At 42.0% G+C, this 19,024-nt stretch overlaps 1 protein-coding gene across 1 annotated transcript in view; it reads left to right on the plus strand.

Annotated features, from left to right (window-relative positions):
- LOC126199183 (uncharacterized) overlaps positions 1-18,749 on the plus strand; it is a 50,558-nt gene extending 31,809 nt beyond the window's left edge. Inside the window, exon 2 of the mRNA XM_049935957.1 lies at positions 17,443-18,749. Within this exon, the coding sequence (XP_049791914.1) occupies positions 17,450-18,670 (1,221 nt within the window). The 5' untranslated portion in view covers positions 17,443-17,449 and the 3' untranslated portion in view covers positions 18,671-18,749. The remainder of the gene's footprint in view (positions 1-17,442) is intronic.
- The last annotated feature ends 275 nt before the right edge of the window (positions 18,750-19,024 follow it).

A 19,024-nucleotide genomic window follows, 5' to 3' on the forward strand; every position in this document is an offset into this window, starting at 1 on the left:
TATGTTACGCAACTCTTTCCATACCTAAATAACTACTGCAACAACCTATACCAATTTGAACCAGATTATTGTATTTAAGCCTTTGTCTCTCTTTCTCTCTCTCTCTCTCTCTCTCTCTCTCTCACTCTCTCTCACTCTCTCTCTACAATTTTTAACACCCTGCCTCTCTCACTCCCCCCCCCCCCTTTCACTTCCCTCTGTTACCAAATTATTTCTTGAGGCCTCAACCTATCCCATCAATCGTCGACATCTGTCGGCACTCGCATCGCACACTACTCCACGCCGCGCCCGATTACTCTGCTGTGGACTCCAAGACTGTCGAATTGATGCCTCTGCAGAGGTCCAGGGGTCACTGTGGACCGACACGTCCACGGAACCATTGTGTAACTGCAGGTATTGGCTCAACCATAATGCGCCGGCCGGAGTGGCCGTGCGGTTCTAGGCGCTACAGTCTTGAGCCGCGGGACCGCTACGGTCGCAGGTTCGAATCCTGCCTCGGGCATGGATGTGTGTGATGTCCTTACGTTAGTTAGATTTAAGTAGTTCTAAGTTCTAGGGGACTGATGAACTCAGAAGTTAAGTCCCATAGTGCTCAGAGCCATTTGAACCATTCAACCATAATGCCGTTTTGTTAGTCGCTTACTTTTCCTCATTTCCTAAGCCTACCATTGCTAGCCTCTATACAGGGTGAAGCGAAATTCGCGCACTCGGGCTTCGCAGTGCGACTCCTCACAGACCAACGATAAAAAAAAATGTCTCTCACAAAATTTCGTCGGGCGAGTACATCCGGCAGAAAAAGGACGTTAAAGAGTGACAATCTGGCAACACTGCAACCACATGAATAGTAACTATCTGTGTCGGGAAATATTCGTCGTACTGTGCAGTTGGTACAGTGGACAGAGTTTTGCGTTAGCATGCAGGAGGTCGAGGGTTCGATCCTGCGTCAGGACGCACATTTTCTTTTTTTTTATTTGCAAATTTTATTCTGACATTTCCTGCTTTAATATACACCGTTTCTTATGTCACATGTATCCTAAATTTACGACATTTTGTGCCACTGAACATAACAAATACGTGGTTAGACAAATAAGAAACAGACAATTGAAAGAAATAACCTGTCATAGGACAGAATAACTACAAAATCAGTATCAGTTTCGAGATGTTAAAGATGGTAGCACAATACAGTAACACAACATCTACTTGTCATTTATACTACATGTAATATGAGCTCTCAGCTGTCGTACATTAGCAATTAGTGACGATAATAATGCCCATTTTAATGACCGCATGACCTCCACAACAGAATACGTTGTCCTCAGAACGACAGATGCTCAAAGCAACCTCCCTGCACGTCCAAACATTGCTCAACCCGCCGGATCATACAGCTCTGGACCCTTTGCAACAAAGCTGCGTCCACAGTAACAAGAGCAGCACGAACACCCCCTACTAATTCTTCCACATTCGTAGGTGGAGTAGAGTACATGTGCTCGTTCAGGTGTCCCCAGAGGGAGAAACCCAGGGGATTCAGGGCACGTGAACGTGATGGTCATACAACTGGAGCTCCACGTCCGAGCCATTTCCCTGAAAAGGTTCTGTCCAAATACTGTCGCACATTAATTCCAGAGTGTGGAGGTGCACCATTATGTTGGAACCATATCGTCTGCCGAACATGTAGTGTAACATCTTCCAGGGCATCAGACAGATAGTTTGAGACGAATGCATGCTACCTTCGTGCTGTAAATCAGTTACGCAACATGTAGGGGCCCAAACACCTATCGCCCAATATTCCGCCCAGATGTTGATACCAAATCGAACTTGATATCCACGGTCGCGGGTGACATACAAGTTAACCTCACACCAATGGTGGGCATTACGCATATTGAAGACACCCTCACGAGTGAATGCTGCTTCATCCGACCATATGACGGTGTTCACAAAGTCATCGTTGGCTTCCTGTTGTTGTTGGAACCATTCAGAGAATTGCGTCCGCTGATGGCGATCTGCAGGATGCAGGTGTTGCGTGAAAGCATACTGGTAGGGGTGCAGCCCATGCTCGTGCAGCAGGTTAACGACCGTGTACTGCGAGACACGCAGCTGCCTTGCTATGCTAAGTGTACTTCGCTGAGGTTCTTGGTGTATGACCTCCAGGATAGCTTCCTCAGTAGCTGGAGTATGGCGAGTTCGTGGATGACCTCTGTCACACGATGGTGGAAGGAGAGAACCTGACACCCGAAGGCGAAGCTCCGAACGACGAAACACATTTTTATCTGGATGGCGTCGACGAGGATATCTAGCAGCATATTCACGAGTGGCAACACCAGCCCGGTTATCAGATGCACCAACGGCCAGAAGTATTTACACATATTCATTGTTTGTGTATGCCATACGTCTGCCACACTGGTTTAGAGGTTTACAATGAGAAAATTCGATACGTGTACGCACGTACATTGGAGTCTGTCACAGGCGCGTTACTTCGCTGGCAACAAGTCCCTGCCTGGAGGACAGCGCAAACATTATAAACACGCTGTCAGTCCTGCGAGCTGTTCCACGTAACGCGCCTTACCCGTCTGACAGATACTGTTCTACATGATTGATACCAATACCGCTAGTTGTGAAATGTTGGGTTTCGAACTACACTGTTTCCCTAATGGTAATAGACATGAGTTTTCCACAATCCCATCGATAGAATAATAATAACAATAATAAGATTAATGCATTGAGATACATACTAAACAGCATGCGGTTACCAAACTCAGTGCTGAAAGGCATAATTATTGGGACCATAGTGATAACACATACAAACAGTAATCGAGTTTGGACATTATACGCAAAGCACGTTGCTAGTTCTACTGGTAACGTAGGCCCTAATGAAATGTAATGAATCTGAACGAGGCAAGAATAATAGTTGGTACTAATCTATGGGACCTCTGGAGGAGGGTACAAAGAAAACAGGTTTCGCATCTAGTAGATGAAGCGGTGTGAATAAATTCACGCCCATGACGTGGAAAGAGCTTCTTTCAAAGCTGACCAGCCTTCCATTTCTACGGTTGAAGTATGTAAGTGCAAATGTTTTCTAGAGGACCCGCTGCAATCGCTGTTGACGATTAAGATGCCAGATACCATACCACCTGGACTAAATTTACCAAATAAAAAACGTATGCCTCGACCCAGGATCGAACCTTTCGACATCCTGCAATGCTAATCCAAAACTCTATCCACTGCACCAACTGCAGTGCACGACTAAAGTGTGCTGTCAGAGATAGTTATCATACATGTGGTTACAGTGTTGCCAGATTGCCACTCTTTAACGTCCTTTTTCTGCCGGATGTACTCGCCAGACGAAATTTTGTGACACACATTTTTTCATCGCTGGCCTGTGAGGAGTCGCGCTGCGAAGCCCGAGTGGGCGAATTTCGTTTCACCCTTTATATTCCGTCAAAGTGTTGTTATAAATTTATGAACATGTACTGCCCTACAAAATAATTGTACAATTCCGCTAAGAAATCTCATTTCGTTATCTTTCACATGTGCATTCAGATTATTCCCATGTTTCTTTTCATGAATGACAATCTCCAGTTCTTCAAGCAAGTAGAGTTTCCTCCCTTTCACCTCTCTGTGCAAGATTTCTAAGTCTTCTATTTCCTTAAGCCCGAGGGGATGGCCTATTTCGTATATACGATTCCCAACAGTTGATTTATCGTACTTATTTAATCTGAATGCAACTTTGTCTTCCTTGTACCACATCGAAAATGTTCTTGCAGTCTGTCCAATATATACTCTAAGATAAAAAAAAAAGTCGCACGACGAAGGAATTATCACAGTGGGCTAGAAATCGGTACATGTGATTTACGCGTATAGAACTGTTTACAATTTCAGAAAAATTGGGTGATTTAGTTTAAAAAAAGAGTTTTACAAATTGAACAAGTAAATAACACGTTGGTCCTCATCTGCCCCTTATGCAAGCAGTTATTCGGCTTGACATTGATTGATAGAGTTGCTGGATGTTGTCTTGAGAGACATCGTGCCATCTTCTCTCCAACTGGAGCGTTAGATTGTCAAAATCCCGAGCTGGTTGGAGGGCTCTGCCAATAATGGTCCAAAGCTCTCAACTGTGGAGAGCTGGCCAAGGTAGTTTTGGCAAGCACAAAGACAGGCATTACCCTGAGATGTAAGCCCAGGACGGCTTGACATGAAGGGAGTAGAATATCGTCGACGTACCGCTGTTCTGCGAAAGTGCCTCGGATAACAACCAAAGTAGTCCTGTTTTGAAATGAAATGGCACCCGATACCAGCACTCCTAGTGGTCGGGCCGTATTGCATCTCACCGATGTACAGGGCGTCTTCAGTGATGGGTCCCGCTTCAAAATGAGCCCCGATGACCAGGGAAGACCTGTCTACGTTGGCCAGTAAGGTTGGCGGTTCTCATGCCGCAGGGCAACATGCAGCAACTTTATCAATCAATGGAGAGCCGAATAGCTTCTTGCACAAGGGCCAGAGGTGAATCAATGTGTGAGTTTGGACGACCACAGACAGATGTAGACGATTTTGACGCAAGACAGAGACCCACGGTCCAATGTGCTTTCATTTTGTTTTATATCATGAATACCGTAATCATTATTCAAAAATGGTTCAAATGGCTCTAAGCACTATGGGAGTTAACATCTGAGGTCATCGGTCCCCTAGAACTTAGAACTACTTAAACCCAACTAACCTAAGGACATCACACACATCCATGCCCGAGGCAGGATTCGAACCTGCGACCGCAGCAACAGCGTGGTTCCAGACTCAAGCACCTAGAACCACTCGGCCAGAGATGCCGGCTAATAATCATTATTATTGTTAGATTTTTTAGCCTTTTAAGTTCTTCAGCTGTGTTTTACAACCTGACGTTAATAGCGTTGACTCTTGAAACGCATTGTTGAGATGTTTTTAGGACAGAAATATCCTTGAATTCTACCAATTATTACTGTGAAATCTTAACAATAATTACCTCACATCCGTAATGGGTAATATTAAACATCCATTATGGATTATTCATACTTTAAGGGCTGTACTGCCTTCAGAAAAATTAAAGAGACCTTTGGAGAAGAGAGAACTAATTGTATGAATATCAAGAGCTCAGATGGAAACCCAGTTTTAAGCAAAGAAGGGAAAGTAGAAAGGTGGAAGGAGTATATGGAGGGTCTATACGAGGGCGATGTTCTAGAGGACAATATTATGGAAATGGAAGAGGATGTAGATGAAGATGAAATGGGAGATATGATACTGCGTGAAGAGTTTGACAGAGCACTGAAAGACCTAAGTCGAAACAAGGTCCCGGGAGTAGACAACATTCCATTAGAACTACTGACTGCCTTGGGAGAGCCAGTCCTGGCAAAGCTCTACCATCTGGTGAGCAAGAAGTATGAGACAGGCGAAATTCTCTCAGACTTCAAGAAGAATATAATAATTCCAATCGCAAAGAGAGCAGGTGTTGACAGATGAGAAAATTACCGAACTATCAGTTTAATAAGTCACGGCTGCAAAATTCTAACGCGAATTCTTTACAGGCGAATGGAAAAACTGGTAGAAGCCGACCTTGGGGAAGATCAGTTTTGATTCCGCTTAAATGTTGGAACGCGTGAGGCAATACTAACCTTACGATTTATCTTAGAAGAAAGATTAAGAAAAGGCAAACCTACGTTTCTAGCATTTGTAGACTTAGAGAAAGCTTTTGACAACGTTAACTGGAATACTCTCTTTCAAATTCTGAAGGTGGCAGGGGTAAAATGCAGGGAGCGAAATGCTATTTACAATTTGTACAGAAACCAGATGGCAGTTATAACAGTCGAGGGACATGAAAGGGAAGCAGTGGTTGCAAAGGGCGTGAGAACGGGTTGTAGCCTCTCCCCGATGTTATTCAATCTGTATATTAAGCAAGCAGTAAAGGAAACAAAAGAAAAATTCGTAGTAGGTATTAAAATCCATGGAGAATAAATAAAAACTTTGAGGTTCACCGATGACATTGTAATTCTGTCAGAGACAGCAGAGGACTTGAAAGAGCAGCTGAACGGAATGGACAGTGTCTTGAAAGAAGAGTATAAGATTAACATCAACAAAAACAAAACGAGGATAATGGAATGTAGTCGAATTAAGTCGGGTAATGCTGAGGGAATTAGATTAGGAAATGAGACACTTAAAGTAGTAAAGGAGTTTTGCTATTTGGTGAGGAAAATAACTGATGATGGTCGAAGTAGAGAGGATATAAAAAGTAGACTGGCAATGGCAAGGAAAGCGTTTCTGAAGAAGAGAAATTTGTTAACATCGAGTATAGATTTAAGTGTCAGGAAGTCGTTTCTGAAAGTATTTGTATGGAGTGTGGCCATGTATGGAAGTGAAACATGGACGATAAATGGTTTGGACAAGAAGAGAATAGAAGCTTTTGAAATGTGGTGCTACAGAAGAATGCTGAAGATTAGATGGATAGATCACATAACTAATGAGGAGGTATTGAATAGAATTGGGGAGAACAGGAGTTTGTGGCACAACTTGACTAGAAGAGGGGACCGGTTGGTAGGACATGTTCTGAGGCATCAAGGGATCACCAATTTAGTATTGGAGTGCAGTGTGGAGGGTAAAAATTGTAGAGGCGGACCAGGAGATGAATACACTAAGCAAATTCAGAAGGATGTAGGCTGCAGTACGTACTGGGAGATGAAGCAACTTGCACAGGATAGAGTACCATGGAGAGCTTCATCAAACCAGTCTCAGGACTGAAGACCACAACAACAACAACAAGGGCTGTAACTGTGAATCAGAATGAAAAAACATATAATACTTTCAATTCTGTGTAACAAAATTTTATTTTGGCCGCAACGCGTTTCGATGGTTAACCATCACGATCCCTGGGAGGCGTGTTTTGTGTGGTTGTTGTTACAGGAGAGTGTCGGTGATTTTGTTCAGCTTCATGTGTGACGGCCAAGGCGATATGTTGTGTCATTGATAGCCTCAGATGCTGCTGCACAAAATCACCAACGCTTTCCAGTAACAACGACCACGTGGAACTATCGAAAAACTTCGTGACAGCCGCAGAATTAAATATAAATTACATTTCATTAATTTCTTTAACCCACAGTGCAACTCAGTACCTTTTCATTAGTTACTCTATCTACCCACCTACTCCATCGTCCTGTCGCACCACGTTTCAGAAGTTACTATTCTGCTCTTGTCTGTTTCGTTTGGTAAATCACACCGAAGTCTAACCCATTAGTTTCCAAGGAAACACTGCTATCAATTCCTGCTTGAATAACTCTTGCCAAGTCCATATCTTCGACCAACACGTTTTCAAGGTAATGTTCAGAATCTCTGATTTAACAGAAGTTACTACTCTGCTCTTGTCTGTTTCGTTTGGTAAATCACACCAAAGTCTAACCCATTAGTTTCCAAGGGAACACTACTATCAATTCCTGCTTGAATAACTCTTGCCAAGTCCATATCTTCGACCAACACGTTTTCAAGGTAATGTTCAGAATCTCTGGTTTAACACGTACGAAGCTGTCAATGTGAAACTATGTGCGCCTCCAGTAAATGTGTGGCTGGTGTCCTGCTGGCTGTTCTTTAAAACAACTACTGTTTTCCCGCGTATCAACTCATGCGTTGAAACACCGGTTATATTTTCATCGTCATTAGTAACATCATTATCTATTAACAGTACTGGATATGCTGCCATTCTGTGACTGAACAAAATGTTAAATCCATCGAAGATATCGTCTTCCTAAATCTCTTCTCCTTTGGGGATGTTTTATGGAGAATCCTATTCCCTGGAATATTAGCAACATACTTGTGTCATTCAGATTAGTACATATGCAAATCGTAAAACATTTCTTCTAGATGTCATAGTTTTCTTGTATTTTTACTTCTCATTCTGTCCCTCAAAGTTAGGCCACTTTAGAAATGTAAGCATTTTAGTTCGTGCTTGCTTTATCTTTTTGAGAAAGAGTCCAACTTTGATTACCATTTAGGGGAGCCACTTTCGATATTGCATTGTAAAATATGATCTGTATTTCTTATATCATTTATTTATCACGTTTTTTTAATACCCAATTGATTTATTATACTTTGGTATAGTCTTCGCTATTCTGATTTGTTAACTGCAAAATATGGCTACACATATCGTCTGTTACCTGATGTATTTTGTTACTGATTGAACTTTTTACCCTTCAAAGATTTTGACAGACGTAGTCAATGCGTTTGTTTTAACTTCCAGGTGTTCATATTATATACTGCGTGAATATTTTGAAAATTTTCATGCAGAAATTTAGCATTTGACATCTGTACATCTGCAAACGCTAATGTTTGCAGAAACGCGGTTTTGTATGTCTTCAAAACAGGAGAGAATGTTGTTTTAGATCTTTATAAGTATCTTCATTATGTAACCTATAGAGTCAAGCGCCATCTTTCACATGTGTTGAGATGTGACTTATTCTCCTTTGTCCATTCCAGTACTCATTTCACACCTCCACACAAGAATGACAGAGCACAATTTTGTGGCTCTCACGTAATATATTTTTTCGTTCTTTTATTTTAGGTTTCGCTCCACGGCTCCATAAACAATCTGAACTTTGCTTAATTTGTTAGCTGCGTGAGATTAGTTAGCTGTTTATTCCTCCACAGTTCGCTTTAAAACTGTATTAAAGATTTAAACTTATTTAAACGTAACATATATTTAAAACTGAACTAATATACATGCATATAATTGCTTACGGCTGTAGTTAATTCCAAAACTAATGTTACACTTTTAATTCACTTCTCATCAAGAGTTGAGGCACATTGCACTCACTACGCACACATCCTTTCAGATTATATTAGGACCATGATTACACCCGTGCATCTTCCTTACATTATGATGTGCGTTCCCATTTGTCCGTCTGAAGTAGTGCCGTCGCGTCTGAAAAACTGAGTCAACGGAGGAGGTGTTCAGATCAGAAAGATGTAAGGAGTTAACTTTTTCCATCAAAGATATCTGGCATAACGTTTTTTCCAGTAACATGCATTACGCAGTGAAGGTAAATTGGCAAAAGACATGTTCTATTTTTTAAATTTAACTATGTCATTATTCTTAAGATACGATAACTACACCTTATTGTATGATGACACTGCTCAGAAAATTTTTGACCTCACTGAAAATTTTTCTTTTGCCGCCATAATTTTACTTCTTTTTAGGACTGCACGTAAATCGCATTATCTACGCGTTTTGTCGATATGAAGAGTGTGGTGTCACCACCAGACACCACACTTGCTAGGTGGTAGCTTAAATCGGCCGCGGTCCATTAGTACATGTCGGACCCGCGTGTCGCCACTGTGTGATGGGAGACCGAGCGCCACCACACGGCAGGTCTCGAGAGACGTACGAGAACTCGCCCCAGTTGTACGACGACGTTGCTAGCGACTATACGGACGAAGCCTTTCTCTCATTTGCCGAGAGACAGTTAGAATAGCCTTCAGCTAAGTTCATGTCTACGACCTAGCAAGGCGCCATTAGCCTTAGATAGCTTGTATCTAAAGAGTCGCACTTGTATCGCCACAATCTCCAGATGTCTCATCAAGAACGATGTATACAAAGGAAGGATTAAAAGTTAAGTAGTCCAGAAGATATGTACTTTTCTTTATAGCATTCATTAAGTCTCCTGTTTCAGACCTCACTCCATCCTTCGTGAGTTAGCGCGTGCATCTTGGCCGCCTCTTTCAATTAGTGTACGTAGTGTTGGCAAGTCTGCCGACACTACAAAGAGAATACTGGAGTTGATGAAACTGATTTCTCTAAATAGCTTCGTCTTAAGTAAACCCTTCTCCGTACTTTTCCATCAGTGTTGTCATTACTTTATCGATGTAAAAGTTTAATTGCGACTTCTAGAGAAATGTCATGGTGTGATCTGATTTTAATCTTACAAGGGGAGGCCGCCAATTGTGAAATTTAGATTCGATTCATACTGCGCATAATAAAAGCTCATGGCCAGAGGTGTAATGTGGCAAAGCACCAAGATGCACTTCTCAGCCTTTGTCGAGAAAATCGACAGTTAAAAGTAACCGTTGCGGTGAAATACGCTCTACGATGACTAATTTTCTACAGCGACGTGACGCAGCGGTAAGCGCTCGGGTTCGTAAACCGCCGGATCGAATCTCGCGCCATGCAATTTTTTATTATTAGTTTTTTGTATATATATATAATTCCCGGCAATCAGTTGCAACAATTATGCATATAATAAGTTGTTGAAAATCGTTTGTCGTGGAAAAACTGGCGACTTCGAACATCATTATGTTTTCCGGAAACAAAGTTGTATTTCACAAATGTTATTAATTGTCTTCATAATTTTAACCACGTATAGTTAACGGAAGACGTAGAAACGATATTCCGAAACGAATACGTATAGCGTAAGTCAAACGTCCGAATTAGAATAGAGACCCCACGAACATAAATTTGCTGTGGCAGGTATGAAATATAAACTCTGTTACTCGCTCGTTACAATTGAAGGACAGATGTTGAATGGGCCGAAACGAGCCGCCGAGTAACAGCGTAGTTGCCTGCTAACTTCGAAATAATGTAGATGCGGTCCCTAGCGCAACTTATAACATCGTCGAAAATCAGTGCAGACGTGAGAGCTTTGGTACACCCTGTTAAACAAACGGAAAAATGGAGGCGGTACAATTGGAGAGCGATCCGCCTTCACCAACATGCATAAGCAATTCATTAATGTTTGAATTACAAAAAACTAATAATAAAAAAAAAAACTGCATGGCGCGAGATTCGATCGGGCGACCTTCGGATTACGAACCCGCGCGCTTACCTCTGCGCCACAACGCTGTAGGTAAATCATTCCTCGTAGAGAGTATTTCTCCGCAACGGTTACTTTTAACTGTCGATTTTCTCGTCAACGGCTGAGAAGTGCATCTTGGTGCTTTGCCACATTACACCTCTGGCCATGAGCTTTTATTATGCGCAGTATGAATCGAATCTGAATTTTACAATTGGCGGCCTCCCCTTGTTAGAGCCACTGCACAGACTTCAGCTCCATGAATTAGGTGTTTGAAAATTTATTTCTATGATTTGTCTGTTACTGTTGACAACTTATCGCTCAGAATAAATACAGATTGCATGTTATAGCTGAACAGCTTTCAACACACATTACAGCTACGTCCACAAAACACAGGAACTCGTTTCAAGATTGAAAGCTTTCACTTGCCTTCGGGTTGTCAGTATTTAAATAATCTCATCGCAACCACAAAAAACGCGAACCAGTCGTCATAATATCGAGATGCTGGTCACGGTGTCTTACATCCACATATGAATGCTCTGCAAAGCACTGTGTAAGTGTATGGCAGAGGGGTACCTGGCATCATAGCACATGTTAGCGCTTGTTCTCGTTCAAATGACAGCGAGAATGACTGCTTGAATGCGTCGTGCACGCTGCGGTTATTCCAGTGAAATGTGCCGCTCACAGGATGGTTGCTGTGTGCTTGGGCTCTGCAGTGGAAAGTGCTGTCTGCCTGCCACACTTACGAGCTCATCACACAAACGATATGCAAACTGATGTAACCTTATATTGCCGTAACCCAGCACACTACTAACCACAGTAACTGAGAGTTCTCTGTGACTCCACAACTGTTAAATAGAAATGAGAGCATTTCTCATCTGTCGTTTGTCGTGCAAATGCAGCTCTACAACGGAAACCTGTCACGTTAAGAGCACAATTCAGTGATGCAGAATAAATCGGCCACGTTTCTTAATTTGCGTCGCCCGACCTAATTTGTTGTGTGTCGAAAGAAAAGGAGGAAAACAAATCAATTCTTTTAAATAGTGGATTTATTTTCTGTAAATTGGCATACAAGTAAAGTGAATATTTTCTCGAAATGAATCTTTGAACCGTTTCTTATTGAATGCTCAGATAAGAGAGAAACTGTCTCTCCGAAGAATCCAACAAATAAAATTCTGCAATGGAATGCACACTGATGTGTCCAAAACTACTTGGGACACACTGTTCTGCTAACATGTGGTGGGTACCTCTAATTGAACAGAAGGTTGCTGTGGAACCACGATGGGCTTTCCAAGCTCTGCGCAGCTCTCAAACGCAAGTTAAAACCGTATCCAAGTTCTAAACAAGTAAAAACACTGAAAAAGCAACACAAGTTACGGAATTTACCTCGCAAACTGTGAGCTGCCCAGGGCAAAAGCAGCTCTAGCGCTGAAAAGGCGACACTTACTCGACCGATTCAGCGAAAACTGCACCTGACTGCGACGGTGACGACCAAGAGAGCTTCTCAACAGGCTGAAGCCTTTAAATGCGAACATTTTTAGGTTAGGCTTTACCGTGACTGTTACTGACATTAAAGAAACAACAAGTTCACTGTTACCAGTCACCGTTTTATTTATTTCCACGACGCGTTTCAAAGGTTTAAACCTCCATCATCGGGTGGATTTACATTAGTAAGTATTACATTTGTGTGTGTGTTGTGTTACGATTTTTGGAGGAACTTGTGGCACTGCCTAGTGGAGAAACGAGACGCTATTTCAGAATATGGTTTAGGATTACTTTTGACGAACAATTAAACTGATATCTAATGGTAAACATTAAATAAGTAAACTACAGTACCTTCAGTGATCACAGGTTCCTTTTGCTGTCGTAACACATCACATGTATACTGCCACATTTGTAAACAAATATGGCGTCTGGAATCAGCTGGGTGCAAGGTTCGTATAGCAGAAGTGAAGACATAATCGCAAAGTGCAAAGAACATACATCATAACAATATTATTACAGAATAATTGCTTTAAGCATTTAGCGGTGTTTGTTTTGAGGTGTCAAATATATGTGTGTGTACTTCAGGTGGTATATAAATCCAATTCTGACAAGTTAAAACAGCAAACATTCGTACTTGTTTATACAATCTGGTGAAATGTTAAAATGGCTTAAACTTCATACTTATTGATAACAATTAGGTGAAATGTTACAGACTATAATTACAATGATCATATTGGCTACAACAGTAAAATCATACATACATTACACTCTTTGATTGGGGTTAATAAACAGATGTGAAGTGAGGGGCTGGAGGCAGAAGGAGAGGTAGAGAGAGAGAAAAAGTGTGTGTGCGTGTGTGTGTGTGTGTGTGTGTGAGTGAAAGGGAGAGGGAGAGAGAGAGAGAGAGAGGGAGAGAGAAAAGAGTGATTATATGAGCCTACTAAAACTTCTCTACTATCGCTTACTGAGTGCCGTTTAACTAATCAGAGATTGGCCCACTGTATATGCTGTGTCGCCACTGATTGGTTCACACATTTACGTTACAATTACTACGTCGATGACCCTTCTGATTGGCTGACGTCATCCGGACAGTTAGATTCTAGAACCACACCACACTGAACACAGCACAATGTCGGTGTCGCATATTTGCAACTGCCGACAGGAAATGCAGATTCGTCACACCAGAAATGCTAAGGGCACCCATAGCAGCCCTGCTATCTTCCACTACCGTGGAGCCTCACGGACTCCGGAAATCGACTAGCATGTGGTCACAACATTTCTGCGATCCAGCAGCCCAGCAGGAAAGAGATTAAGCCATCGCCTATAACCAGGTCCATCACTATCCCCACCTGGGACTGCCTCACTGAAGGAAAATCTTACACCAGAAGTCACTAACGAAGTATTTTCCTCCAGCAACGTTAAGAACATTAAGCTGCCAATTTCTGCTATCGCAAAGCGATGTATATGATGGTACTGCCGCACCAGTCTTGTCTTCGCAGTCTCTCCGGGAAGGACACGAAGAGGGATGGGCAATATCTGTAGGCGTTTCGCTCAGTAGATTTTTCACTTAACTCTGCTTACTGAAATATTGTGAGTAGGCATACTGTGAAACAAAAGTATATGTCCTTATTATGGGCGTACGCAGAAATTTATCTAGGAGCGTAGACAAGAGTCTAAAACTGTCATTTGCGACATAACTGAACTGGTCGAGGCTCTCATGCCACAAGATCTAAGTTTTGTAGACGAGACAAAAACCTTGTTATACACCAGCGAAATGATATTTATGCACTCACTCCGTACTCCGGGTTGTAGGGAGGGGAGGTTGGGAGGTTGTAACGATCTTTTATAATATTTCTTCTTATGTTTTAATACACTGGATGAATGCGTGTGCATATAAATATATATACTGTCTTACCTCTAAAGCAGCAACGGTGGAACGCGATGTATTTTGGTATCTCACAACAAAAATATAAATATCCTAGCTACAGGCTCAGCGGTGTGCAATGCTGCCCGTAATACAATAAAATGCAAATGAAATACTTTTGGCTGATAGATGAAAACATTTAAGAAAAATTCAATATCTTTGCAAGACATATGACCTGAACAGGGAGACGGTATTGACTGTGGTGAATTACTAACACTGACTTTTTAGTATAATTATATTGCAATTTAAGTTTGGCTTTTTAAAACATCTGACATTTGAAATTATATTCCTCAGAAAAATTACATCCTTTTTCCTAACGTAACGTTAACGACAGCCCCGGACGGTGCACAAGTCCCACCCAATCACCCCCCTCCACACCAATCCATGTCCTAAGCTCCGCCCACGGTCTGCCGCATGTTCCAATATCAAAGTTGTTCGTATCACAGATATGCCAGTCATAACAAGGGAGAAAATCAGTAGTTAGTACGAAATACAGTTTTCCGGTACCATTGTGAAAAGAATTAGAAATATGTTCATTGAATATGCAAGTTGAAAAATCATCAATAAGAATGAAAAATAAAAATGGTATCCACACTGTCTTTTTTATTTCATGAGCTTTCATCTGCACTATATCAAAACGTGATATTTGTTAACTGCAGTGAGCACAAATTTCCGTCACCTCGCGTAGTGTAAGATATTCTGTTGGGAAATATTAATTGGTAGTATCGCCAAGGATGCTGTCCATTATCTCGATTCTCTAAAGCCAATGTTGTGCACAAACAAGGCAAAGTTTCTGATTACCTCGTTAAGACTAAAGAACATAAGAGTGGGATAATGTAGAAATGCGTAATGCAAGCAGTCAGATATTTATACAGTGACATTCTTCATTAATATTTGCCTGTGTAATGGGTGAATTTTTACTTGTGAACTCTTATGACTGCTTGCTTATAGCAGACACGAGATTACTTTGAGTTCTTCTTCAGTGTTTGAGAGCTTTAGAGCTGACTATTTTTAAACATATGTACATAATTTCGTCAGTGGCATTCCAACACATCATATTGTACTTTAATGTCTGTTAGATATCAGTTTTGACAGCAGTTGGCCACAACAGTCGAGATTAGGTGCCTTGTGTATGATAACTTTATTGAAAGTGCATATCTATGTTTCATTTTGACAGTATTACACAAACTGCTAAGAAGTACTAACAGCACAACACTGCTAGTATGAACAACCGCGGTAAAACAAAAACACGACAGCGACGAGGACTACCAAAGATCATATTGATGCGCTCTTGGTTGGTGTGGCGGGGGTAGGTGTGGAGAAGGGTAAATGGACGGGGCTTGTGCAAATGTCCGGGGCTGTCTCCAACGTTTCCTTTTTTCCTACTTGATAGACAAACAGTGAGATTTTTATAGCAAGTATTATCTAACCTCTCTAAAAAAACAGCATAAATGCAAATCATCAAATTACATATACCCGTGATAAAAAATCTTAGAAACATTATAAAATGGAAATATCTAACTATTATTTTCATCAAATCAGTTTACGTGCATTTTGGGATTACTCAACAATTTCAAATCATCAGCCAACTCATCTATACCAACGCGCTGGCAAAACGAAAGTCATAGTTATTTAGCATCTCTACCTTGCTCGCGTGAAGACTTTTGCTTCCGTGTCCCCGTAATTTCTACTTTAACACACGGTGGCTTCACAGATCACAGCTCAAAAACTGCCTAATCGATCCTCTTTCGCTTACAGACAACTACCCACTACAGTGCGCCAAGTGCTCTCTTACTTCAACACTACAATCTCAGACGAAAAGTAGTATCTTTGGCTCTGCGGTCGTACACAGTTAGCGATCCGCTTTATAAAGTCTATCCGTTTATAATACAATTATTATACTCGGTACCACATACAAGTGTGCCGCAGTAGACTGCTTTCAAGGTCGTATATGGGCTTCATAAATGTTTATGTAATAAGTTATTATTTAATAACTACAATAGTCACATTACCGGTTTCAGCATTTTATTGCCATCTTAAGATGTGACTAATCCCTAACAAGTTCGTCGTGATAAACTCAGTGGTCGAACAGCGGATGTAAACGCTACTCACAAGGGAACCTCTCCATCGCACCCCCCTCAGATTTAGTTATAAGCTGGCACATTGGATAGGCCTTGAAAAACTGAACACAGATCAATCGAGAAAACAGGAAGAACTTGTGTGGAACTATGAAAAAAATAAGCAAAATATACAAACTGAGTAGTCCATGCGCAAGATAGGCAACATCAAGGAGAGTGTAAGGTCAGGAGCGCCGTGGTCACGTGGTTAGCGTGAGCAGCTGCGGAACCATAGGTCTTTAGTTCAAGTTTTCCCTCGAGTGAAAAGTTTAATTTTTTTGTTTTCAGACAATTATTATCTGTCCATCATCACTTTTTTGGGAGTGATTATCACATCCACAAGAAAACCTAAATCGGGCAAGGTAGAAGAATCTTTATACCCATTCGCCAAGTGTACAAGTTAGGTGGGTCGACAACATATTCCTCTCATGTGACGCACATGCCGTCACCAGTGTCGTATAGAATATATCAGACGTGTATTCCTGTGGAGGAATCGGTTGTCCTATGACCTTGCGATCAAATGTTTTCGGTTCCCATTGGAGAGGCACGTCCTTTCTTCTACTAATTGCACGGTTTTGCGGTGCGGTCGCAAAACACAGACACTGAACTTATTGCAATGAGCAGAGACGTGAATGAACGAACGGACAGATCATAACTTTACGAAAATAAAGAAAGTAAACATTTCACTCGAGGGAAGACTTGAACCAAGGTCCTTTCGTTTCGCAGCTGCTCGCGCTAACCACGTGACCACGGCGCTCCTGAGCTTACACTATCCTTGATGTTGCCTATCTTGCGCATGGACTACTCAGTTTGTATATTTTGCTTATTTTTTTCATAGTTCCACATAACTTCTTCCTGTTTTCTCGATTGATCTGTGTTCAGTTTTTCAAGGCCTATCCACTGTGCCAACTTATAACTGAATCTGAGGGGGGGTGCGATGGGGAGGTTCCCTTGTCAGTGAGTAGCTGACGGTCTGTTCCTGGCTAGTGCAGGCGACGGAGATGAAACAACCGTGAAGACAAAATAGACCAAAATGCTGAATATTTTATAACGTACGTCTAAGAATGAAGTTCCTGTGTAATTCTATCAAAATCATGAGTATAAACATTTGCAAATATTATTTCAGGTTTCCGATGGAGGACATTCCGTGGACGGAGGCTGTGACCCCTGCGAAGTTTGATCACCTGCTCGGCCTGCCACAAGGCACCGTGCGAACTTTATCTGTGAAACGTCTGACGAAGGTCGGCCAGAATTACGGAAGCACCCTACTGAGTGTTCAGCTGCTTCTGCGCGATGGTGAAACGCTGGACCTTGTCGGCAAATTCATGCCTCCAACAGAAATGCAGAAAAAAATTTTCGGTAGTGCGACGACATTTTTAAAAGAAGTAAACGCGTACCGCTCCATAAATGTCGAGCTAATTAAGTTGCAGCGTGAGAGGGGCGTTCCGGAAGAGGAAGTGTGCGACCCTTTGCCGCGGTATTACGGATCTCAGGTAAACAGCGCCGGCGACGACTCGGTGGCGGCCGATGACAACGCTGTGCTCCTGCTGGAGAACCTAGTCTCCAGCGGCTACCGGATGGCAGACCAGATGACCGGACTCGACCTTCCGCACGCCAGGATGCTGGTCAGGAAGATCGCCCAGTTCCAAGCGTCAGCTGTCGCTCTCAGGCTCCTCAAACCACAAGTATTTAAAGACGTTATCGAAGGCAAGTGTAAATTCGACAGCATGCCACCTGAAGAACAGAAGCGATTCAGCGACGTCATGGTGGAACACATGTGCCGACTTCCAGAGATCGCACCGTTCAACGATAAAGTAAAAGCTGCTTTCGAACGCCTCAGTGACTTGCCGTTCGCAAAACTTTGGGCGGAAGTTGTGGAACCATTTGCTTCGCTATCACACAATGATTTGTGGGTTAACAACATGGTTTACCGATACGAGGACAGTGAGAAGCCAACGGACGTTAAATTTTTTGACTTCCAGACTCTGACCTACTCTTCACCTGTAAGAGACCTCGTATTTTTCCTGTATACCAGCCTACAACACGATCTGGTTAGAAACAGTGTCGATGAACTGACAGATGCTTACTATGAGAATTTCGTGGCTTGGCTGAAGAAACTGGGGTGCAACACAGCAGTCTTCACAAAAGCAGAATTCATGAAGGAAATCGACAGGGTCGCCCCGACAGAGATTATGCACATACTGATGATGCTGAATGTAATTTGCGCTGAGGAACATGAAAAGTTTTCTGTAGATGATGTGAGTGATTCAGTTCCTCCGTTTTCGTCGGGCGAAATGTATCGAAAGAAAGTATTAATTACCCTCCAAGATTATGATGCAAGAGGTTGGCTATAAGATAAATGTATTAGCTAGTATAGTCTCTTATGCTTCATGAGACTGGGTGTTTAACGTTTGCCATAAACAAATAAAATGTCCTCCACATATTCTACATGAGAAGCGCATATTTTTTCCCTTTACCTTTCCTCTTACTTGAACATCATTCGTGACAGCATTCGCTCCTCCCCCTTTCATCGAAATTCTACAGTTCATTCAATTTGAAGGCAATCGGATTTGTCGGAGGCAGACAAATTGTAAACAGATCACGCCAGGCCAAATATAAAACTGCGTGCCTATTGCCTGCAACGTATTTGAAATTAATTGCCACTCAAAAATAATAACTAGTGATTACAAGGATCTCCTGCAATAAAA

This window comes from Schistocerca nitens, chromosome 8 (genome assembly GCF_023898315.1).
Source record: "Schistocerca nitens isolate TAMUIC-IGC-003100 chromosome 8, iqSchNite1.1, whole genome shotgun sequence".
Lineage (NCBI taxonomy): Eukaryota > Metazoa > Arthropoda > Insecta > Orthoptera > Acrididae > Schistocerca > Schistocerca nitens.